This window comes from Chelonoidis abingdonii, chromosome 8, assembly GCF_003597395.2.
Source record: "Chelonoidis abingdonii isolate Lonesome George chromosome 8, CheloAbing_2.0, whole genome shotgun sequence".
NCBI classification, from domain to species: domain Eukaryota; kingdom Metazoa; phylum Chordata; order Testudines; family Testudinidae; genus Chelonoidis; species Chelonoidis abingdonii.
The window spans coordinates 84,980,303-85,002,785 of record NC_133776.1 but is presented as its reverse complement, the minus strand read 5'-3'; the positions used below and the strand labels follow the sequence as shown (position 1 = coordinate 85,002,785).

General features: G+C 44.1%; 1 protein-coding gene across 1 annotated transcript in view; it reads right to left on the bottom strand.

The window, feature by feature from the left end:
* The window catches only part of SLC16A2 (solute carrier family 16 member 2), a 109,265-nt gene that overhangs the window by 27,210 nt on the left and 59,572 nt on the right, over positions 1 to 22,483 (bottom strand). Inside the window, exon 2 of the mRNA XM_032771811.2 lies at positions 1,829 to 1,973. Within this exon, the coding sequence (XP_032627702.1) occupies positions 1,829 to 1,973 (145 nt within the window). The remainder of the gene's footprint in view (positions 1 to 1,828; positions 1,974 to 22,483) is intronic.

The window sequence follows — 22,483 nt, the reverse complement described above, 5'->3', positions numbered from 1 at the left end:
TCAGCACGAGAGTACGCGAGGTGTTGACAACGGTCAGGATAGCGTTACTGATCTCAGGGTCCATGATTGCTGTGCTATGGCGTTTGCTCAATTCACTCCGGGAAAAAGGCGCCAAAAGATTGTCTGCTGCCTTCACAAAGGGAGGGGTGAGGCTGTACCCAGCACCACCCGAGGCAATGTTTTTTGCCCCGTCAGGCACTGGGCTCTCAACCCAGAAGTGGGAACTATGGGATAGCTGCGGAACAGCTACTCACAGTGCACCGCTCCTGAAATTGACGGTAGCTTTGGACCATGGACGCACACAGTCGATTTAGTGATCCTAGTGTGGACGCGCTAAACCGATTTTATAATATCTGTTTTATAAAATCGGTTTAAGCAAATTCGAAATAATCCTGCAGTGTAGATGTACCCTAAGAAGCAGTTCCGATTCCACACAGTATAGAGTACACGCACATACAGGAGCATGCTAGTAGAAACCAAGTTATGGGCAGGATTTGGGGAATATCAACAAATGGGTAAAATTCAGGCCAAAATTCATCAATGCACTGATCTGGGACCAACCAGCCACTGAACTTTTGGCAAGATGTGGTGCCTCGACTCCATCGTCTGGTGCTGTTTAGGAAGCCAGCAATGCACACCTCCACTTATATATTCAATGCCTAGCTGAACAGCACATAGCCCTTTGATATACTTAGATTGTGGGGCATAATTTCCCATGGAGAGCTCTCTCTTCTTTTTAAAATGTCGGTTTCAAGGGTCTCCTTTGGGAGATCACTGGGGCCCTTTCCCATGCCAAAGCAGAAAGGAGACTGAAGAGTTGGGCATAAAAGCAGCTGCTCTGAGCCTCAGCTATCTTCATTGCCCCCTCCTGTCAAGGATTCCCACTTGGGGAGTGGTGAAGTTGAAGGTGCTGCAGACTAGTCACCTCCTTTCACAGAAGTATGGTTTTAAACAGTTACAGGGAGTGTTTTAATTAAAACTGAAAACAAACCCATTTGAAAATTGTTTATATATAGTCACTCTTTTTCACACACACAAACAAACTGAAAATCTGTGATGCTGAAGCAGTATAATATACCATCAAAGCCTGCTAAACATTTTTATAATGTTAATGAAATTGTGTCCTGACAGAAATCCACAGAAGTTAATAACCCTACTGTATTTTTTAAAGCAGCATGTTGCAGACACAAAGACATTCCAACAGACTAATATGTTCTGCTTCAAAACACATTTACATTCCTGATCTTCCTTCTACTGCAGATAGCCAAAAATCCCATGCAAATTAAATTTGTGATTCCATTGTGACTGGTTATAAAAAGACAAGCTTCAGTCTCTATACATCTCCAGTTTATTATGCTCCAGTGGAAGCTATTCACTTTCAGCCATACTTGGCGTCAGGTTTGATTTTAAACATTAATTCACTTTTAGTATCTAACTTCAATTTTTTTAAAATATGATTTTGAACCTGACAGGGTCCCCTTTAAACTGATTGTGACAGTACCTCAGGTTCTATCACCGCGTGCGGAGGTGCAAAGCTATGCTGCTGACACTCTGCAAGTCAGACCAGGTGGTCTCAAATTCTAGTTCAGGAGCATAAAAGGCTGATAGAGGAGCGATGTAGGAGGAGACCTGCAGGGAGAAACCCTGGGCATGGCCAAGTTCTAAAGAAATTCAGGCTAAGGTTTGTGTCTCCTTAAAACAAAGATAAAGAAAAGCTTCAGGAAGGGGGATGAAATTAGGACAGTAACTCATAAACTAGCACTGGATTTGTCAAAAACAAAAGCTTGCCATAAAGTTACATGCCACCCCAGGCAAGTTTCAGCCTTACTTTGTAAAAGAGCTGGAAAGGAGTCCAATAAAAGCGATGGCTGCCCCCGAGGCTGCTGTCGTCCTGCAGCCAATCCGGTCAGTGAAGATACTCACAATAGGCGAGCAGAAGAAAATCATCCCCATGGCCAGGGCTCCGACCAGCGCTAGGGAGAGAAACAAAGGGAGGTGAAGATCAGCAACTGCTTTGGAGACAATATGCCAACGAAAGAGAAACCAAAGCAGTGGTGGGGGGAGGATTTTGTTGGTAGTCTCAGTAGAGTGGCCCATCTCCACTGCACAGCCAGCCAATCCTTGCACTACTCTCTCAAGAGACACAGTCTCTTCTGGCCATAGCTGAGGCATGCTAGCCTTGCATGTACACAGATCTCATTGTACCTATTGTGTGGATAGAACTAGTAAGTATTTGTGAGGGAGGCATGCCTAGGTTTAGGCTATATCCACCTCTGCTAGGTTTACGTATTCTAGTAAGGCAACCCAGATTCTGCTCCATTTATCTAGCTTGTCTTGTAGTCATTATACTGAGACCTCCACTGCTATGATTTCTGTCTGTAAGATATTTTGGACTGGTAAGAAAAACATGTAGACACGGGAGGATCATGAGATCTTCCTAGACTCTGACACTTATGGGCTTGATATCCTGAGGTACTAAGCACCGTCAGTTCAGCCCTATATTTTAGCTACAATTACTATCCATCAATACTAATTTTCCTAAAGGGCCAGAAATTTCTAAACTTCCCTGCAGGACATAAGGGTTTTCTGACGTCATTGCGGGTGGCTTTTCATTGCAATGTTCTTTCCTACTCCAGCAACAATATGTACCCTACATAAAACAGCTGAGAAATATTAATTACAGCAAACATCAATTTTCTAAAGAACATAAGCTAGTAAATTAATGACACTCAAATTACATGTCAGCCAGAAACAAAAAACAGAAAAATGACAAAACTTAACAGAACAAGATCTGAGCCCCACCAAGAGATGTTGGCTTGGTCCAAGAGTAATAAAACAGAACACACATGGTATGGAGCTGTGCTCACTGACAAATCTCTTGCCAGTGTTTCGTTCCAAGGAAAGCACCTTGTTTTGGACAAGGCGACGCACAGTACCTGCACAAAGCCATATTAGATGCGTGAACAAGACCATCATCACAAAACAAATCCAACGCCCCTGATTTCATAGGAAAGACTTTTGTCAGGGGTATGATCCAAAGCCCACTGGAATCAATGGGCATTTTTCCAGTGACTTCAGTACACTTTGGACCAGGACCATGATGACCTAGGATTTAACACTGCCTGTTAGAAGGCCTCTTATTTCCCATCTTTCTTTACACAAATCTGGAGGAAACAACTATTTTTTTTTAAAAAAAAGATTTTGCTGCTGAAAAAGATTTTGGGCCTGTCAGGCTTGATGTCTTTAAAGGTCTCTTTAAACCCATTCTTTCCTTAGAAGATACAGAAAGGCAACCTATTAAAAAAAAATCCTCCATCCACAAATGGAGAGGAAAACCAAACAAAAAATGCACTGCAGAAGACATCAACCCTTGCGTGAAAAGGTCTCCTGTCTGGAGCACAGAATTCTGAGGAAAGAAGGAAGGAAGAGAATATAGAAACTGCCACTCTGGCACAGATCAATAGCCACTGGATAATGCTCATAACTGTATAATATTTACAATCCTTGGTCAGGGAAGGGGAGTTTCTTTTGTCAGCTGATTAGCTTATGCATAAGGATTGAAAGCAGTTGGCATTTTATTCTAAGTAGTGTAAACACAGACAGCTGCTCTTATTTATAGAATTACCTATCAAAAGTAGTATAATGGGATACAAAGTTAGTCGCAAATCAGGTTGGTATTATATGTCTTAGTCCATAAAACAACAACAAGGCTGCGAAATAAAGCACTTAGAGCAAATTAATTTTAATTTAGGACACCTTATGAATATGAATTATGAGAGTCTTTATTTACATAATCACATGCTATTCTTTCTGCAGCACCCCTGCCTCATTCAACGTTCAGGTCAGTTGGTATGCAATGAGCTAAACAGCTGTTCAAACCAGATCTAAGAAATCGTATTTTTAATTGCTGACCACGTGGCCTCCTTCCCAGTAGTCTCTACACCAAGCCCTGCCTCATTCATTAGCCAACCTGTATAATGAATGAGACAGGGGTCCTGCAAAAAGAGACAATACAATGTAAAATTATGTAATTAGAGACAACAGTTTACACCAGCTAAGGAGATCTAGTAGCTGCACAAAGGGGCAAACTTAAGGTTGTGCGGACAACACTGGCATTTCTGACTTCTGAGTGCTTAACTTTGTATTGTTAATATTTTAAAATGAAATTTAAGTGTTTTTAAGAGAAAATAAAGAATTTCCACAACACTGAACTGTAGTATTTGATCAACAGCTGTAGAATGATCTTTCCTGAGCACCACAGGAATTCAGTAAGTGCACAGTTTTGAGTACCTTCTCTATACCCATATCTGAATGCAGGGTAGTATCCATTAGCATGAGAGCATGCAGCAATATAGGTCTTAAAACTACTGAAAGATCTCTTATAAAATCACAGTGGTTTGCACTGGTGGAAATAAGCTTCTTTATGGCAGCTTCCAGAGTCATGTATTTCTGGGCACCAGACTCCACAGTGCAACTTTTAAGGCTGTAACACTGACCACTGAACAAGAAACTTCCCCTACACAAGTGGTCCCAGTTACACTCCAAGCCAAACTTCAGCAAATATTCAGCATGTAAGGATTTGCTTGCACCTGCAGTGAGGGCTGTGCAAATCTTTTCATCCCGGCATACAACTGAACCCAAAGCAGCACAATACAACTGGTCCTTCTATAACTGAGAGCTTCCGAAAATAACCAGGTCCCTTACAAAAAGAAAGTTAAAGATAGCACCCCACCCCCACAACCAATCCCTTCCTCTTTCCTAAAAAGCTCGACACAAAGAGGCACTCTTGGGCCTGAGAACAGCTGGCCTTTACAAATTAATTATAGGTTTTCAAGAACCACTTTATTCAAAAAAGTGTTCTGACAATAAATTGAGATGGAGGAAAAATCCTTTAAGGGAAGAATAACTGAGGCACAGCAGGAGCTCTCTAGGACTCACTTCAGGCTGAAAATACTCCCATCTGGCACTGGAACAAAACAAAAGTAAAAAGAGGGAGCGCAAAGGAGAGACCTCCCTCTATAGCCAATACTCTTGGCTATAAACAAGGTGCACAGTGTAATGAAAGTACTTCTAATAGGATTAGGTGGCATCATTCCAAAGAGCCATCCAAAACAACCGCAAAAAGGGTGGGGGGCCAGAGGGGAAGAGCTAGAATGAAAAAGGCTCATTAAATTGGAAAATATATTTCCGGAAATGTTCCCTCTATTTAAGCCAAGCCAGTAAAACATTTGCTGGTCCCATCATGTTTGAAGTTTGCTGAGTATTGTGGTTATTATGGGAAATGAATCTGAGAAACATGGAAATGCAAGCAGAAAACAGGTATTTCATTTAAATAGGCCAGATTCTGATCTCAATTACTCCAGATTTATACATGCATAACCGATATCAAAATCCTGCCCAAAATTCAGACTCACACAGGTAGTTCAAAACAAACCTCAACCAGGAGAATTAGCAGCCTCAGCTTGGAAGTTCTAAAAATTGTAACTTGTGAAGGGAGAGATTATTTAACAAAAAATTCCCCTACTCTATTACTCCACCTTAGAGAAACTGCTTATCACACGCAGTGGGGGAAAAAAATAGTGTTCTGGCATAATAGTGAGATAAAATAGGTAATAACAACAATTAACATGTTCAGGGTGCTTTTTGTTTTCAAAGTGCTTCACAAATATTAACTAGGTAATGCTTACAATGTCCCTGTGAAGCAGGGAAGCGTTGTTGCTATCTCAATTCCACAGACACGGAATGTGAGGGAGAGACTGGTTAAGTGCCTTGTCTAAGATCACAATGACACTGCTGGGAGTAGACCAGGAGAAGCTGCTGGTTCCCAGTCCAGAGGCCTATTTAATTCTGGTTTGCATTTAAACACCAAATGAGGATAGGGACAAGTGGATTAATAGTTAACTCTAATATTTTACAATCACAGGATTGGTATGTGCAGGAGCGAAGAAGTAGAGCTGAGCCCTCCATTGCGATAGGCAACAACTGAATTGAAGATGGCTATTGGGTCCAACAACCGAGGCGGTTTTGCCTTGTTAATTTCTGCAAGAGGTCAGAGGATAGTCATGGTGAAAGGTCAAAGATGATGAAAAAAATTAGTAAAGAGTGTCCAGCACATTGTTTAGTAACACATAAAACAGTTAGTATGTCACTAGACCAGTTCTTGTGCTGTGTTTGTATCGGTCCATTGTCATTACTGCACCAGCTAAAGCAGAACTGACCCTTGGAAAGCCATCTTAACTTTCCACAATGGAATTAAGCTTCCTGGAGTCTTAGCTGTTCTGGTCCTCTGGGTCACCGCAGCCTAGAAATGCTGATCTCTGTGGTACCAGTGCAGCACTATTAACAGGAAATTCATCCTGCACTTCAGTGGGAACTGGACTGGGATCTATTAGTCTGCTGCACAGGCCAGGATTTCACTTGGCAGCTCTCAAGAATCTTAGTGAATTTAGAACTTGATCCAACCCCCTCCCCCGAAGTCAATAGAAGTCTTGCTTTTGACTTCAGTGGGTTTTGGATTAGGCTTTTAGTTCCTACCCTACCCACAAAATCCATCGGGTAATATATGTAAAATAAACACAATCCTCAGGACACTAATGGAATCTTAACAACATACCATGTTCCAGTGGAGCATGAAGTATGTTGTACAAAAATTGGACAAAACCCAGTTTAAAGCTAGATTGGAATTTATTTAAGTATTGTGTAAAATCTGGACAGGAATTGGGTTAAGACTGGATCAGTCTCAAGGCCTTTCAGGCTCAAACATTTACTGGAATAAATGGTAAATGGGTTTATTTTGGAGTCAGCCTTTGGAGAGAAGAAAGGCCTGACTGGTGGGCATTCAGAATCTTCCAAGTCCAACAGACATGCTGTGAGCATCTGAAAACAAGACTGATGTTACCAAAGTGTGTGCGCGAAGGCAGTGGAGAGATCAGTGCTCTACTGACAGGCAGAACCTTGTAAGCTGTCGTGTCCCTGCAAAACCCCCTGTGTGACATGGGACATGCTTTACGGAAATACAAAGGTCATTTCAATATATTAAAGAAGTTTTCATTTGTCTCTCTTGGCCTTTCAAATGCAATGGAATAGATACAAAAGAGCTGAAACTGAGTGTTCAATGCACCTGGATGCAAGTTCATTAAACAAAGGATCCTGACAGCTTCTAGTCTGATCCCCAACACTGCATGAGAACGAGGCCTAGCATGCGCTTTCCCGATGAAAATTTTCCATCAAAATCTGCCTCCTCCCCAGCCAAAAGGATGTCTTTGCAACCAATACAAAAATTCTCTCTCAAAAAAATTAAGCCAATGAAATGATCTTTTGGGGACCGACTCACATTTTGAACATGTGGGCTTGGCAATACTGCAGCTGATAGTCCAAGTCTGCAAGTTAGTGACTGGCAAAAATCACGCGCAGGGGGAAGAGAACAGCAGCAAGACTGTGGATAGCTGATTGTGTTGTGATTTGCCCTCACAGGCAGCCCCAAACTTTCTCCACAGCAGGTGGGATGTTCTTAGATTGATGCTCAGGGTGTTTGGTGGTAAATCACAGTGTGCCTACATGAGATCTCTCCCAAATATGGAGCTGCAGAAGGAACATGCGGGGATATCCTCCAACAATCTGGAGACGGGGCAGCATTACAGAACACTGCAGTGGGAACAGTCCCACCAGCGGCCCTCTGCATTTCAAACCACAGAATGGCAATGCAGCAGCCAACAGGGCATCAACAGCTTCCAAAAAGCTCCTTCTCACATCAAAGCTAATAGGAATTGTGTGGGAAATAGACCCAGTACAGGGTGCAAACAGAACATCACCACAGGGCCAGGGTGAATGTAGACAATCTGCAGTGAGCAACGGAATGGGGTGCACAGCGGCAGGCAAGATACAGGACAAGTAGTTCACGTGCAAGCTCCCCTTCTCCCCTTCCCCCCTATGCCAACATGACTTAATCCTGACCTGAAGTAAACACCTCACAAAGTGAGAGGTGAGCTCAGTTTCCAGGGTCCATCCATTCCTGGGACTGATGATCAAGAGAGTGGTTTCCAACAGGCTCTCTATTTTTGTGCTTGAAGCATTTGCTAACAGAATCATGAAACCCATTCTTCTCTAGGAGACAGGGAGCCGAATGTCAAGCGAAATCTGCTACAGCAAAAGGCAAAGCTTGCTCCACAGGTTAAATCTGCAGGTGATTTCTAAATCACATGATACGGAGGGCACGCTGTTTCTTCTCCATTTCTTTCTAACCATCTATTCCAAAAGGGAAAACCACTTTTAAAAAGGTGCACATCCTCCATTTTCTGACTTAACTGAATCAGGCTTTCGATAGTACAACAGCTCTGCCTCTTGCTTCTAGGAATGGAGCTGCAACAGGCACAGGGCAAGGCTAGCAAGTTGCACAATAGAAAAATTAGTCTTAAATGATTTTTCCAGTACAGGAAACAAAGGAAAAATATTGTAGTAATTTACAGACAAGAATCCAAATTCCTCTGGTATTGAGCTCATTATTTTCAAAGCTTTCAGAAAGACAATACTACTATGCCATGGGGAGCATTAAATCTAGTCTTCTCGTTCATTATAAATTAATCTCCAAGGAAACGAAGGGGAGCGACCTCCTTCTCTGACCACAGCATGGGAGTTTGACTGCTCAAGAATTAGTAAGTGATTTCAGATCCTGTCCCAAGCTTTGTCCACACTTGAAAGCTTGTCCTGAAATTTCCCACTTTTACCTTCATTAGTGCAGAACCACCATGGGTAGACAGGGTAGTGTTAAGCAGATGCTGGCAGCTGTCAATGTTTTAGGTGCTGTGTCACGTAGGCCTGCTCTCTGCAGAGTAAGAGGAAGACACAGTGCTGAAAGGCCAACAATCATTTGGAATTATGCCTACACTGGTGCGCTCATCATTGCTGCTCCTGATGTAGTCAAACTGTGACAGCAACAAATATTAGGGAAAAGAAACTACTGTAGACACATGTTTCAGTACATGAAGTTATCTGTACTTTAATGTATACAGGAAAGCTGGCAGTTCAAAGCACTGGTAATGAGATCTGGATGGACCTTTTCACCTGTAGCCAGCCCCAGAAAGTCATAACTCAACGTAGTGGCACTCTGCTGGCTGCTCAGTGGTCTCTATGAAATGAAACAGAGCAGTGGTTCTCAACCTATTTTCCAGTGTGGGCCACATATGCAGCTCTCTGTGTGTTATGTGGGCTGTATCCACACAATATACATACTACCTGCATTGCCTGCGGATGTCATATGTGCTGCAGCTGTGTGCTGATTGGGCCGCAAGTGCCCCATGGGTTGTGAATCACTGAATTAGAGGAAATCAGTCCAGTTTCTAGCAGACATTGTAAGCCCAACCCCACCCTTTGGCACTAACTGGCCGTATGGGTTGGCAGTCTCAGTAGGGAGGTGAAGGATCAAACGGGCAATGAAGAGTGAACTCTCAGTCCTAGAGGCTCCCCGCCCGCCCCCACTGCCTGTGCAGTACATGTTATGTGGCTTCCATCTCTAGGGCTGTCAATCTGGTACTAGCACTAGAAATCATAAAACCATCAAAAACAGGGGGGAGGGATAGCTCAGTGGTTTGAGCATTGGTCTGCTAAACCCAGAATTGTGAGTTCAATCCTTGAGGGAGCCATTTAGGGAACTGGGGTAAAAATCTGTCTGGGGACTGGTCCTGCTTTGAGCACGGGGTTGGACTAGATGACCTTCTGAGGTCCCTTCCAATCCTAATCTTCTGTGATTTAACAGGGCTCCAAACATAGCCCTAATCAGAAGCTGCAGTTTGAAACAGCAACACTGTGTCTTGACTAGAATGGGCTTTTCCCTCCAGGGCATTCTCAATGCAGAGATAGATCTGATGTGCAAAGCCTGGGTCTGAAAGGACCTTGAAAGCTTAGATTGATCTCTTTGCATCCCATGGTAACAAAGCCCAGCATATATGAGATAAGACAGAGAATATCATAATTCCACTATGTAACTCCGTTACACCCACACCTTGAATAACGTATGCAGTTCTGATTGCCCCATCTCAATAGTGATATATTAAACTGGGAAAAGACCAAGGGCAACAAAAATGATTAAGGGTATGGAACAGCTTCTGTACGAGGAGAGATTAAAAAGATTGGGAATGTTCATTTAAGAAAAGAGACAATTATGGCGGGATGTGACAGAGATCTATAAAATCTTGAATTATGTCAAGAAAGTGAATAAGGAAGTATTATTTAAGCCCTTCACAGAAAACATGAGCCTGGAGGTCACTCACTAAAATTAATAGACAGCAAGTTTGAAACAAATATAAGGAAGTACTTCTTTACACAATGGCCAGTCAACCTGCAGAACTCATTGCCAGGGGCATTGTGAAGGCCAAAAGCGTAACTGGGTTTGAAAAGAATCAGATAAATTCATGGTGGATAGGTCTATCAATGGGTATTAGCCAAGATGGTCAGGGATGCAACCCTATGCTCTGAGTGTCCCTCAACCTCCAACTGCCAGAAGCTGGGGCTGGATGACAGAGGACCCATCATTTGATAACTGCCTGTTCTGCTCATTCCCTCTGAAGCATCTGGCACCAGACACTGTCGAAAGACAGGATACTGGGATAGATGGACCATTGGTCTGACCCAGTATTGCCATTCTTATGTGTTTTCTATTTGGACCTGATGTGCAAAGCTTGGGTCTGCATTCAAACTTCTTCCAGGTTCAGAAGTGCTCAGATCTGAAGTTTTGGTGTGGATCCTTTTTTAACTCAGTGTGACTGACCACATCTGTATCTCTCCTCATAGCGAGGGACGGGGGAGAGAGAGAGAGAGAGAGAGACACGGACGACAGAGACAGACAGAGAGAGACAGACTCTCTCTCTCCCTCTCTCCCTCCCTCCCTCCCTCCCTTCCCCCGCCCCCCTGGAGAACTACCAGAATCCTTGCTGACACTGTATGGTAGCTTGTGGCCTTGCTGGAACAGATGGATACAATCAAATCTGAAGGGCCAGTAGAAAAAGGGAGGAAATGAAGGAATGCTGGTATTCGACACCTGAAACCTGAATGCCCTACCTATGGCACAGATTGCCAGTACAATAAAGAAACAGTTTGGACAATATGGTTAAGGGAAAAAACATGCAAACTACACAAACTCAGAAGGTGTTATACTAGCCATGTTCACATGACCACTGACCCAGTGACTGCAACCAGAAATATATCTGGCAAAAAATGAGCATGGCTAAATGGCTTCCTGGGTGCAATGCCCATCTGGTCATCCTAGGATATCATTGGAGACTGCATTGTATCATCACCTCCCAGCTAGTAATGATGGTCATCTCCTGAGTCCAACACTTGTGTGCCCATCACATGTTGTTTTATTCTGCTGACCTCTGCATTTTAGCAGTCGGTTTTGTGGTACTTCTGCAGTTGTTAAAATGCCCTTCTTTGTACAACAGTGGATCATCCCCTCCCTTGTTGTGTATTGAAGGGCTTCTGTATTTACTAGGCATGGGTGGTGGAATAGCTATATGTCATTTTCCCCTCTCCCCACCAAATATTCCCTGTGCACTTTTAAGAGTTAAAGGTGGATGAACAGGCCTCCCATACTTGGGCCCTTTTAAAATAATTTCTCCACAGAAGTCAAGAAGGCAGCACACACAGAGACTATTCTAATACTGAATCAGCTAACGGTGTGATACAGCAAGTGGCACCATTATAACTGGAGTCTCTGAACGTATCCTCTCAATAGATGGTCTCACCTATCTAAAGTACTTACATGGCCTCATTACTGTAATATCTGAGCACGGTCTTTAATGTATTCATCCTCATGTGAGGTAGGGCAGTGGTATTTTTTGAGGCATAGAGACACCAAGTGACCTGCCCAAAGTTACACCAGAAGTCTGTAGCAGAGCTGGGAACTGAACCTGAGTCTCCAAAGTCCCAGCCTAGAACCCAAACCATAAGCCCCCCATCCCTCCTCTCCTACTTGCATATTCCTGTCCCATCCCAGTGTTCTGGGAAGATAGAGCAACCTTCATCATTGCCACTTAGCAGCTACACACGTGGCTTAAAAGTGGATCTTTCAAAGATCCCACTGCATTTCTAATCACATTCCAGCCAAACTCACTTAGCTTTCAAAACTGATGTTTTAGCCTGGCTCTCCCATGACCCTCCCCGACAGCTCTGCTTGAATACTATTAAAAACCATATCTCCCAGCAATTACACAGTGCACATGATGAAGTCTAACCACTGGTACGTTCCTGCACTTACCTAAGCCATGTACTTTTCCTCTGGAGATATTAGCCAGCTCTTATGCTAGAGTTTAAACACAGAGAACTCTAAGGAAGAAAGTTGGAGCTCCAGCAACTTATTAATTACATCTTTATAGAGATCAGGGCACAAAATGGGCCTGGGATCTCTTACAACTTGGCACTTCTGGACTGGAAAATGAGGCATCAAAATTCATGAACCATAAAATGCCTTTGTTTAGCTAACAACTGTCAAACTAAACACCATCAGCATTAGACTTCTAACCGTTATTTCATCTTGTTCCCCTTAAAAAAAATAGCAAGGTTATTGCAGTACTGTGATGTTCTTCAGCCTGTCATCTGCCTTCCGAGAAAGCAAAACATGAAGAGCTCTTACGGCTCAATGCAAAACCTGCTGCAGTGGGAGCTGATCCAGGTTCTTTAGCAGGAGCGTTCATATTAGTAAAGGAAGCTTCAAGTCCCACCCTGAGGAAGTTCTCATTGTTATTTAACGCCCAAAGGGAATGTTAATTTGCTTAGCTGTCAACTGAAGCTAGATCCTCTGCTTCCTATGCTTGGGAAGCCGAGTAGGTCCCATTGCATGGTTTTCCTTGAAGAGAGGCATACCGATTCTCTCGGATGTGAGAAGGGGATGGCAAACGTGCAAGAAGAGGCACACAGGCCATCTGGTTCTGACAACATGCCACAGGTGGCAGCTTAAAGCCAGGCATTGATTCATTGCTTAGTGTGGGCGCTTGTCACTGGACAAAGAGGAAGGCACAATCCCTATCTCCAAGGGGAACTGACAAGATAAATAATCCTATTTAACAAACAAATGCCCTTGCATGTGTCACTGGTAATATCTGCCATTTAAAACTGGCATGAACATTTACTCTGTGTTATTGCTGCTGGCTGATTACTTTTTACACAGACCTCCACTTGGCCAGTGAAAATGATCTGGCCAGCTTCACTTTTTGATTCCCATGTACAATGCTGTCCTGTTTGAAGTTCAGCAGACAGGCATGCACGCAGAGCTTATAAACACCCCACATTTTGGGTCTAAGTCAAGGCCAGCTCTAGCAATTTTGCTGCCCCAAGCACGACGGCATGCCGCAGGGGGCACTCTGCCGCTTGCTGGTCCCGCGGCACCGGTGGACCTCCTGCAGGCGTTCTTGCGGAGGGTCCGATGGTCCCGTGGCTCTGGTCGACCCTGCGGCAGCTCTACCGGATCCGCGGGACCATCAGATCCTCCACAGAAATGCCTGCGGCAGGTCCACCGGAGCCGCCCGCCGCCCTCCCAGCAATCGGCAGAGCGCCCCCCGCGGCGTGCCGCCCCAACCACGTGCTTGGCGCGCTGTGGCCTGGAGCTGGCCCTGGTTTAAGTAATTCATCAACATCTCTTTTATTCATTAGATCTAATCCACTCACATCCCATACAAAAGATCCCAGCCCACCTTACACTGGGGCACCTCAGCATGTCGCCGTCACACTGACAAGGCCTTGGAAGTACAGGAAGGAAACTTTCAACTTAGTTTCAGGCCAATAACAACAAAGTTCAGTTGCCCTGAAATTGTGACTCCCCTATCTTAAAACCCAGAGGTCTCAATGGGAAAATATGGACCAAAATTGGGGTGACCACTCTTCAGAAATTCCTGGAAGCCATATATAGTGCCTCTAAGCACTATTGTAGTACAAATAATTAATGTTATGGATGGTTTACTAATCATGAATTTGATTGGATTTTTTCTTGCAGCTTTGACTCAAATCTACGAACATCCCGTTCTGTTAGTTTGTAGCTTGTTAGTTTGTTCCTTAGCAAAAAAAAACAAAACAACCCTCCTTGCTGAAAGTCAGTATGAGACCAAGAAGGACTAAAGAACTATTTTGAATATCCCATTCTTGGAGGAATTACAGCAGATTAAGGAAGAATGTGAAAGCTATAGAAGGAGTGTTAATGCACTAAAGACTTTAGTCATCACCACCACTACACAGTCCTTTAAAAAACCAGAATTATTAAACTGCTTCCCAGAAACTGAAATATATCAAGTTTGCATCACATATCCTCCAAGCACAGGACCGTTTGTCTGTGTTTAACTGCTGCAGGAGCCTACGGATTTGGAACCGAGAAGCCTATATTAGTTTCAGTTATATTTCTAGAAATCAAATTGCCTCCTCCCCTGATCTCTGCCACCACAAGGATGCAGGAAATAATTAGAGATAACCCTAAATCAGCCCCACAGATGTGAAAATCCCTGCACTTCCAGGCATTTGAACAGCCCAGATCTGGAATTTGAGGTGAAGCTCAGCTACCAAAGAGATTAAAATAAAGGGGAGTTCTCTCCCTTTTCATGGCTTGGATAAACACTGTTCCGTCTCGATTCCCTCTTTCCTTGGCTGTAGAATGAGCTCCCCGTCCTGTTTCAGCCTACGTTAACCACTAAGTAAGGGATATCAGTGTATGTGAGAAATAATTCCCAATATTAGCAAGGCTGTGGCTTCCTTAAGTAGAGATGTAGACAACTCAGTGGTTTCATTTGGCCAGAGGCTGGTGCAGAGGTTTTTTCATATGAGGTTCTCACATACTGAATTTTTCTCCGAGTTTTAGGTTTGACCAAAGCCCCAAAGAGAAATTCAGCCCAAACCACAGTTCGTATGGTTTTCACCCAAAACTATAAATCAACCCACGTTAGTTCAAAATACTGTTCAGGCTCAAGCCTGAGCTGAATTATGGGTTGGGGTGGAAACCTGAGGTACTGTCTTGCACCAAGCTAGGTTTGATAGCTTTGGGCGGTGAGATTCTCTCTGTGCTTTAAATAGACTCAAAAAGATCATGGAGACTGAATCCCCCTGAAATTGACCAAAACCAATGAAAAGCAGCATGATTCCTCTGCAGAGCAAAGGCTCCTTGTTCACATGGGCTGGGATTTCATTATGAACATTTCTGCACAGCTCTAGTATCAAGCCAACAGGTCTTTGTTTGGAGAGTGTGTGTTTTTTGAGGGTGGGTGGAGGTTGCACATTAAGGGACTTGACATTTCATTTTCTGTGTTTTCCTTTGGTTTCAGCTTTAGTACGTGAGGGGTGAACCTGCTCTGATAAAGTTACTAGACAAACCAAACAGGAGTTTGGAGTGCAAATATGTTTTCTAGCATATACATGAATTTCCATACGACTGTTAGAGCACAATCTCTCCAAAACTCAATGGCTCTAATTCACCGGGCACCACAAAATCCTCCCGTTATCTAGAGCCACACATTCTAGGCTTGGGAGTCTGGAACACTTCCCACAGAAGGATGTATGCTCTTTGCAACACTGCTGTCCCACTTCTCAATCACATCTGTTCAGAGGTGCTGGAACAGTTTGTATAGTGGGGGATATAGTGCTGAGAGCCACTGAATCATACTGTAAACTCTGTATATAATGGAATCCACTTCAAGCCAGGGGGTGCGGTAGCACCCCTAGTTCCAGCACCCAGGAATTTATTATTATTTAATGAGATACAGAACTGTCCACATCTAGGCTGAATCCAGCCCACAGCGGAAATGACAAACATATTAACACGGGACCACTGATCAGTGGCCTAAATGCAAAGTGTGTTGATGTTTCCATGCAGCTCCTGGGACCTGATTTATATAGCTCCCATTTATCTCAAACAAAACTTATGGGTGCTCATTGCCCCTGGAAATCAGGTGCTTCATGCCCACATCACAACTCCTCCAGTTCCCCTCCACCCACCCCCAACTGGGAATCTCTGCAGAGGACTAACAACTAATGAGCTATGCAGACGGAACTACTCTTTTGCCCTTAGATGTGGCTTATCCAGAGCACAATGAGTCATGATGCTGGGACATTTTTGGTGCTGCCGCCGCCAGTATGTACCTGTCCTCATGGTAGCTAGAGGCCTTCACTTTTCAGGGCTGTTCTCCTGGCACATTTCACCAGCCCTGACTTTAGTCCAAAAAACCGAAATCTCCGCACACAAACGAGGTATAGAGTGTGCTGGTTAGAGTTGGACAGTGCGTGGTTTCTTCACTTGCCTGTCTTGCTGAACATATCCCATCATGTCACCAGCCCTAGGCTGCATTTCTCCATGACAACATTTAATAAAAACACAAAGAAGTTCCATTTTAATTGGTAAAAATGCCCTTCTACCACATGCTGAATTCAAACCCTTTATGAGCCTTTCATGTAAAATCACATTTATTCCTGACTGAGTTTATCTTGGCACAAAACACACTCAAATGTGCACACATTTAAAAAATTAAACTCTGCATTTAATTCTCTTTGCCTGTTATTTCCCACTGTTCCCAAATCCCTTTTCAAAATATACCCCCAGAGAGAACAACACACAAGAACCACCACCTGAGTCAAGAACAGTGACAGGAATATCATCTTTTGCAAGACACTGAGTGAAGAGTTATATACTATGTATTAGAATATGGGGAACTTCTTTTGCTCCTTCTAACTAGAGATCTCAGAGAGCTTCACCAGCCTTGCTGTACCTGTGTGAAGCAGATGGGGACCCGAGACACACAAGTATGGGCACCGGAGTTTCTCTCATATCAGTGGCAGAACCAGGAACAGAACTCGACAGTCCAGGTTCCTGGTCTTGTGCTTTAATCACATGCTCTTTACCACTATTTCCTTTCCCCATCATTTGTGATCACCCAGTCAGTAGACATCTCCATTCTAAGCAGACTGTTCCCCCAAGGAGATTCACTCACTGAGTTACTTCCTCTCTGTGCAGACTTTGGCAACATCATCATTCACTTGCACAGTGATGGACTGACGATATCAGGAGCACTGAACTGAAACGCTGCAGAATGAATCATGCAAGAGAATGAGGCAGATGAAAAGGGAGGAACTTCTGAGGCCAGATTTTCCAAGAGCAGCCCCTAAATTCTCCATTGCAATTTTATGGGCCCAAGTTTCTGTGAACATGAAAAATTCTTCACCCTGTTATAGGATGGCATTGAAAATTGAAAAAATATTGATTGCTCTCAGTTAACACAGCCCCGTACGTCTGTCATCTGCTCTGATCTGGCTCTGCCTTGTATACTGTAACATTTTGGGGACAGGACAGGACCTGATTTCCTTTGTGTCCTGCGTGGTACTAAGCACATTTCCACCGCACAGTAAAATATCACTGATGATTTGTGAAATAAGGCAGTTTTCTCATCAGCTTCAGGTCTCAAAGTCATCAGCAGAGTTTCATGTTCCCCCCCAAATGTTTCCAATCTCTTCCTTTTGAAAGCACACATTCTGAGTAGGAATGCCCCAAGGATGGAAGGTAGCCAACTACGAACAATGAATTAGAATGACTGCTTCCACTATGGAAGAATGATTTCTATAGCAGCTGCGACCAGAGTATCCAGATTCTCCAGGGTCCTAGTAACGTAGCCTCTCTGAAGGTCTGTCTGTGGAATCCAACACCAGGAGAGCTACGTGAGGAGGGTCTAAAGCAGAAGCTGAGGAGTAGCACATGCTCCTGGACCACGTGCGTTGTGACTGCAAAACCCACCTGCTTAAAAAGGTTCGACTCCACCTAACAAGCTCATTCTAGAATCCTATGGGGGCAGCTGTGCATATCGGCAGAGGTAAATTTTGTACTATCAGCAGGATGAGAGTCAGACACCAACACATCACACAGCAGGACTGCCAGATCTAGCACACCCGACCATGGTATCTGTCGGCATGGAGCCTTATGGCTGATGCCAACCTGTCCTGAAGGAAGGGAATGGTATTTTACAGGAACTCAATGTTATTCAATGGAACGTGCCCTGAGGGCACAAAGGGCTCTGAAGTTCAGCTAGAATTTTAGGGTACATTGACAGCAAAAAAAAGACCCGCAACAGCGAATCTCAGAGCCTGGGTCAGGTGACTCAGTCTCAAGGGGCTTGTGCTATGAAGTTCAAAAGAGCAGTGCAGACATTCAGGCTCCTGCTGGAGCCCTGGGTCTGAAACATGGCAAGGGAGGAGGGCTTCAGAGGCCAGGGTTCAGCCCAAGCCCGAACAGCTACACTGTTATTTTTAGCCTTGTTCCTCAGGCCTGAGTCAGCTGACCCAGGCTCAGAGCCCTGTTGCCATGGGTTTTTTTTTTTTGCTGTGTAGACATATCCTTCGAAGCTTTAGGGTTGTATCTGTCCCCCTCAGAGGGCAGTGTGCTTGCTCTGCAGCAGCATGTGCCCTTTGGAGTAGCTGCCCCCACTGCCAAATTCAGATAGGACTTAGAGCCAACCATGCCGCAGTAATAATTAACTCTGCTGCCTGACCCTATGCTTGCACAACAGTCCAAGTCAGCAATTACCCCGGGTGATGGCCTTTAAAAAGTGATGACTTGTACGAACTTCGTCGTCCTTTGACAACAATTAACCTGCTATCCCCGTGCTTAATCTAAAATCTCTGTACAAACTTTTTTCAGTTGGACATGGTTTAGCTTGACACTGATGTCTGAATATTGCCATTCACCCTCCTCTCCATGGAGGGTGGTGGTGGGGGGGTGTCTTCCATCTCCCAATTTGAGCCCAGAGATTCTCCTATGGTTGCTTTTGTTTGCATGCCAAATGGATGGCAGAATTGCCCTTCTTTGCTGCAATTAATAGTTACTGGGCAACTCCATGTGTTAATGCATTAACTCTAGTTAATCCCAGTGTCACATTCTAGGCTCACCACCACCCTTGGGGAATTAAACCCTCACACTGCTACTGATCAGGCCAGAGGGGGCAGTATTGAGTTACATGAGTACCCTCTCTGCAGCAACTGAATACGCTGTCTCTCAGCAGTCCCAGCCCAGGCTAGCCTATATAGCAAGAGCACTAGCATTGCAAACTGCTGGCCTGAAAAGATCGAGTTCTGACTGTATGTGAGCAAGGACAACTGAGACAGACGAGCAGAAAACGGTGAACAACTGGGGGATTCTGGAACACTCCACTTTTTTACTGCTCCTTCCTCAGTACCATTTAGCTGTTACAAAAGCAGGGTATTATTGAACAACAGAAATAGGAAGACTTCTCCCTCCAACACAGGGAGGAGAGGTGACCTGGAAAAACAAGAATGAGGCTGCATAGAAACAACAGGGCAACACTCGATTTGTCTTCAGTCCTGGCCACATCTCTTAACTGTTCTCCAGCATCTGATATTTGATTGTTTCTTTAAACAAAAGTAAACAGCCATATCCAAAGTGCAGTTGTGTAGAACTGATTATCCACGTATTCCTGTCTACCTATATTGCTTAGCAATTTCACGCTGGATGTACTATCCTATCCCTCTTCAGTTGTTGTCCTGAAGTGTGGTGTAGTGTTGCTGTGCACTGTTTAAGTGGTTAGCATTCCTCCCCAAAGGTGGCTGCATTTCAATGAAATGACGCTGCAAAGCTTAGTTAAGGTTTGTTAGACATTTTGAAATCCTCAGATGAAAGATGCTAAATAAACACTATTATTATTATTAGCATAATTCCCCCCTTCCACAACCAATTATTAAGGAAGTACCATTGGGCCCAAAAAGCTATTGCAGTGGGGCAGAGTTACATATTTGCAAAAACAAAGGGAAGATGGTAGGAAGGGCAGGATGGGGATACTGAGATGAGAGGCAGAGAGATAGAAAGAGCGGGGGGTAGGGGGGAGAGCTAGTCTTTAAAAAGCAGCTTGATATCTTTATTGGTTTGGATCTCAATCTCCTAGCCTTGTTTTTTTCTGGCTGAGCCCCCACCTAGAACGCATGACAAACCCTGCAAGACGACTATCTGGCGTAGCAGTTAAACCCTAGGACCAGGCCATAATCTCAGCTCAGCCACTGATTGACAGGGTGAACTTGGGTAAGACCTTAAACCTCCCTATGGCTCAATTTTGTCCCAATTTTACAGATGGGGAAAACTATAGCTACTCCCTTTGTAAAGCACTTTGAGACCTTCACACGTAAAGCACAGAGAATAATCCTTTCTGTTGATTTTTACATTGTGCCTTGCCTCCCATTCTAGGACCCGCATTTACACACAGTAGATGTAAACCCGGAAACAGCAGAACTTACTTTCCCCCTTCCATTTACTGCCTGAGGTCTCACCTAAATCAGCCACTTAGCATTTCTCTTGACGCACAGTAACCTTTCTTTCTTTGTGACGGTCTGTCAGAAAAGCAAAGTAATGGCTTCCTTCCAGAAGCACATTAGGGAAAATCAAAGATGCGTTTCTCAGGCCAATGAGAAAATGGAGCCTTGTTACTTCTAGGTCAATGGTTTAAATCCAGCGCAGGTCAGTAGTGACACTACAGACATCTGGTGGTCAACGTGAAATGAACCAACCGCCTCTGTGTAGTTCTTAACAGATAACTGTCCCCATCACAAAATCCAGCAGCACAACAGACACTTGGCCTCGGTGGTGGTGCTAACTAGGCCAGATAGAGGACTGAGTGCAAACTGATACACTTTTCCAAATTGGAAGAGACAGCGAGATTTCACTCCCTGCCAAACCCTTGTAATTAAGAGAGAGAACTGACCCTTCATCAAGGTCCCACGTTCTTTTGCACCACAGCTACTGTAGCTCTCGTCAACTCAAATTATCCTCAGAAGGACACAAAACCCAAACAACCTGACTCTCTATCGCACAGTGGAATGCATGCTGAAAAAGAGGGGGAAAGGTGGCTCTTCTGAAGAGTGAGCCCCTGGTTTTCATTAAACCCTCCTCACACTAATAAATTATGCCTGTTATACGCCAACAAGGTGGCAATCAATTTTGAGGTGGGGGTGAGGGGAAGAGAAAAAGCCTTCTCCCGTGGGGAGGGGAGAAAAAAAAATCAGACAGAACAAAAGGAAGGAATTACATGTGGGTCAGAGTCTTCTGAAGACAATTCTTCCACTGCTCAGGTACTTGTTGCAGGCACAGAAGAATGCCCAAGGTGAGCAACAGTGGTCCGTGCCCGGAGTGCTTAGCGTCAATAAACACACCGAGGTGGAGAAGCAAAACACAAGTTTATTTGGGATCCCAAAGCGGTGCCGGGAGACTTAGTACACCTCAGATCCAGCCCCGCTAAAACAAGCAGTCTGTTCCTTTTTATCCATGAGAACTTTTCTCGCTGACTAGCAAGCCCCCGTTTCCCCTCCCTCTTCTGTCCGGCTGCAGCATTCTTTTCTCACACACTTCTTTCTCTCCCCCCCGCCCTCCTCCCCCTGTAGCAGTTATGTAAGCGCAGGTGCATTAAGTAAACTTGGCCGCCGCAGCTCGTTAGTAAGTTTTCCTTCTGCAAGTTATCTTGTCCTTCTGCTAAAGGTGCACAGGCCTCATTATTTCTGCTTTAGACCATTTAGAACTGTTGCAACTGATAACTGCTGTTACTCCTGGCCTTTCCCATCAGCCAGCCTTGTAGGTCGATTAGAGTTCAAACATGGAAGAACTTTTGCTCGCCAGAGGCCTAAACAGGAAGACTCCATATTCTTATTGCCTTCCCCTTTTTTAAGTTACTTAGGGTTATGCTTAGTGACACCAACATACTGGCCAATCCTTTCTTTCACATGGACATATAATGGGACCCCTGAAAGTGAAAGCCTTCTTTCAGATCATGACTTTATATAATCTAGGAAGGTTTTGCTGGTATAGTTACACCAGCAAATCCCTCTAGGAGAGCAGAGTCATATAGGCATAAAAGTGCTTATGCTGGTATAGATAATTCTGGTTCCCCTGACTGACAAGTGCTATACTAGAATTAAGCACAGTTAATTACAGATAATTACACCTTAACAGAGTTTTTACCAACATAGCTCTTCCAATTAAAAATAAATCACCTCTCCTAACCGACACAGCTATGCCAGTGAAATGTTTAAGTGCAGACCAGGAGCATGTAGTTCCCCTAGTTGATTTTCAACTTGGCAGCTTGCTGGCCCAGACCAGACCCATATATTTTTATTGTGTTTCCAATGTCATGAACGCTGCAATGCCCTCAGAAGATCTTCTCCTAGTTCCTAACCATGGCTCTGGAGTAGCTAAAGTAGAGATCCCTCCTAATAATCCATTCAAAAATTTTCCAGGAGATCCATAATGCAGTGGGACAGGAGTTTTAGTTAGAGGTCAGTCCAAGCAGAATGCACTGGTGGAATTAAAGTGACGTGGACCATAAATCCCTCGAATAGGACTGGCCAGAAAATGAGAAATTTGTTTTCAGTCTGCATCAGAATGAGAACTAGGCCTCTGGAAGTTTTTTGCATAAAAACAGTTACCCCAGAATAGCCAACAGCTCAGTGTTTAGGGTGTTCACTTCACATGTGGGAG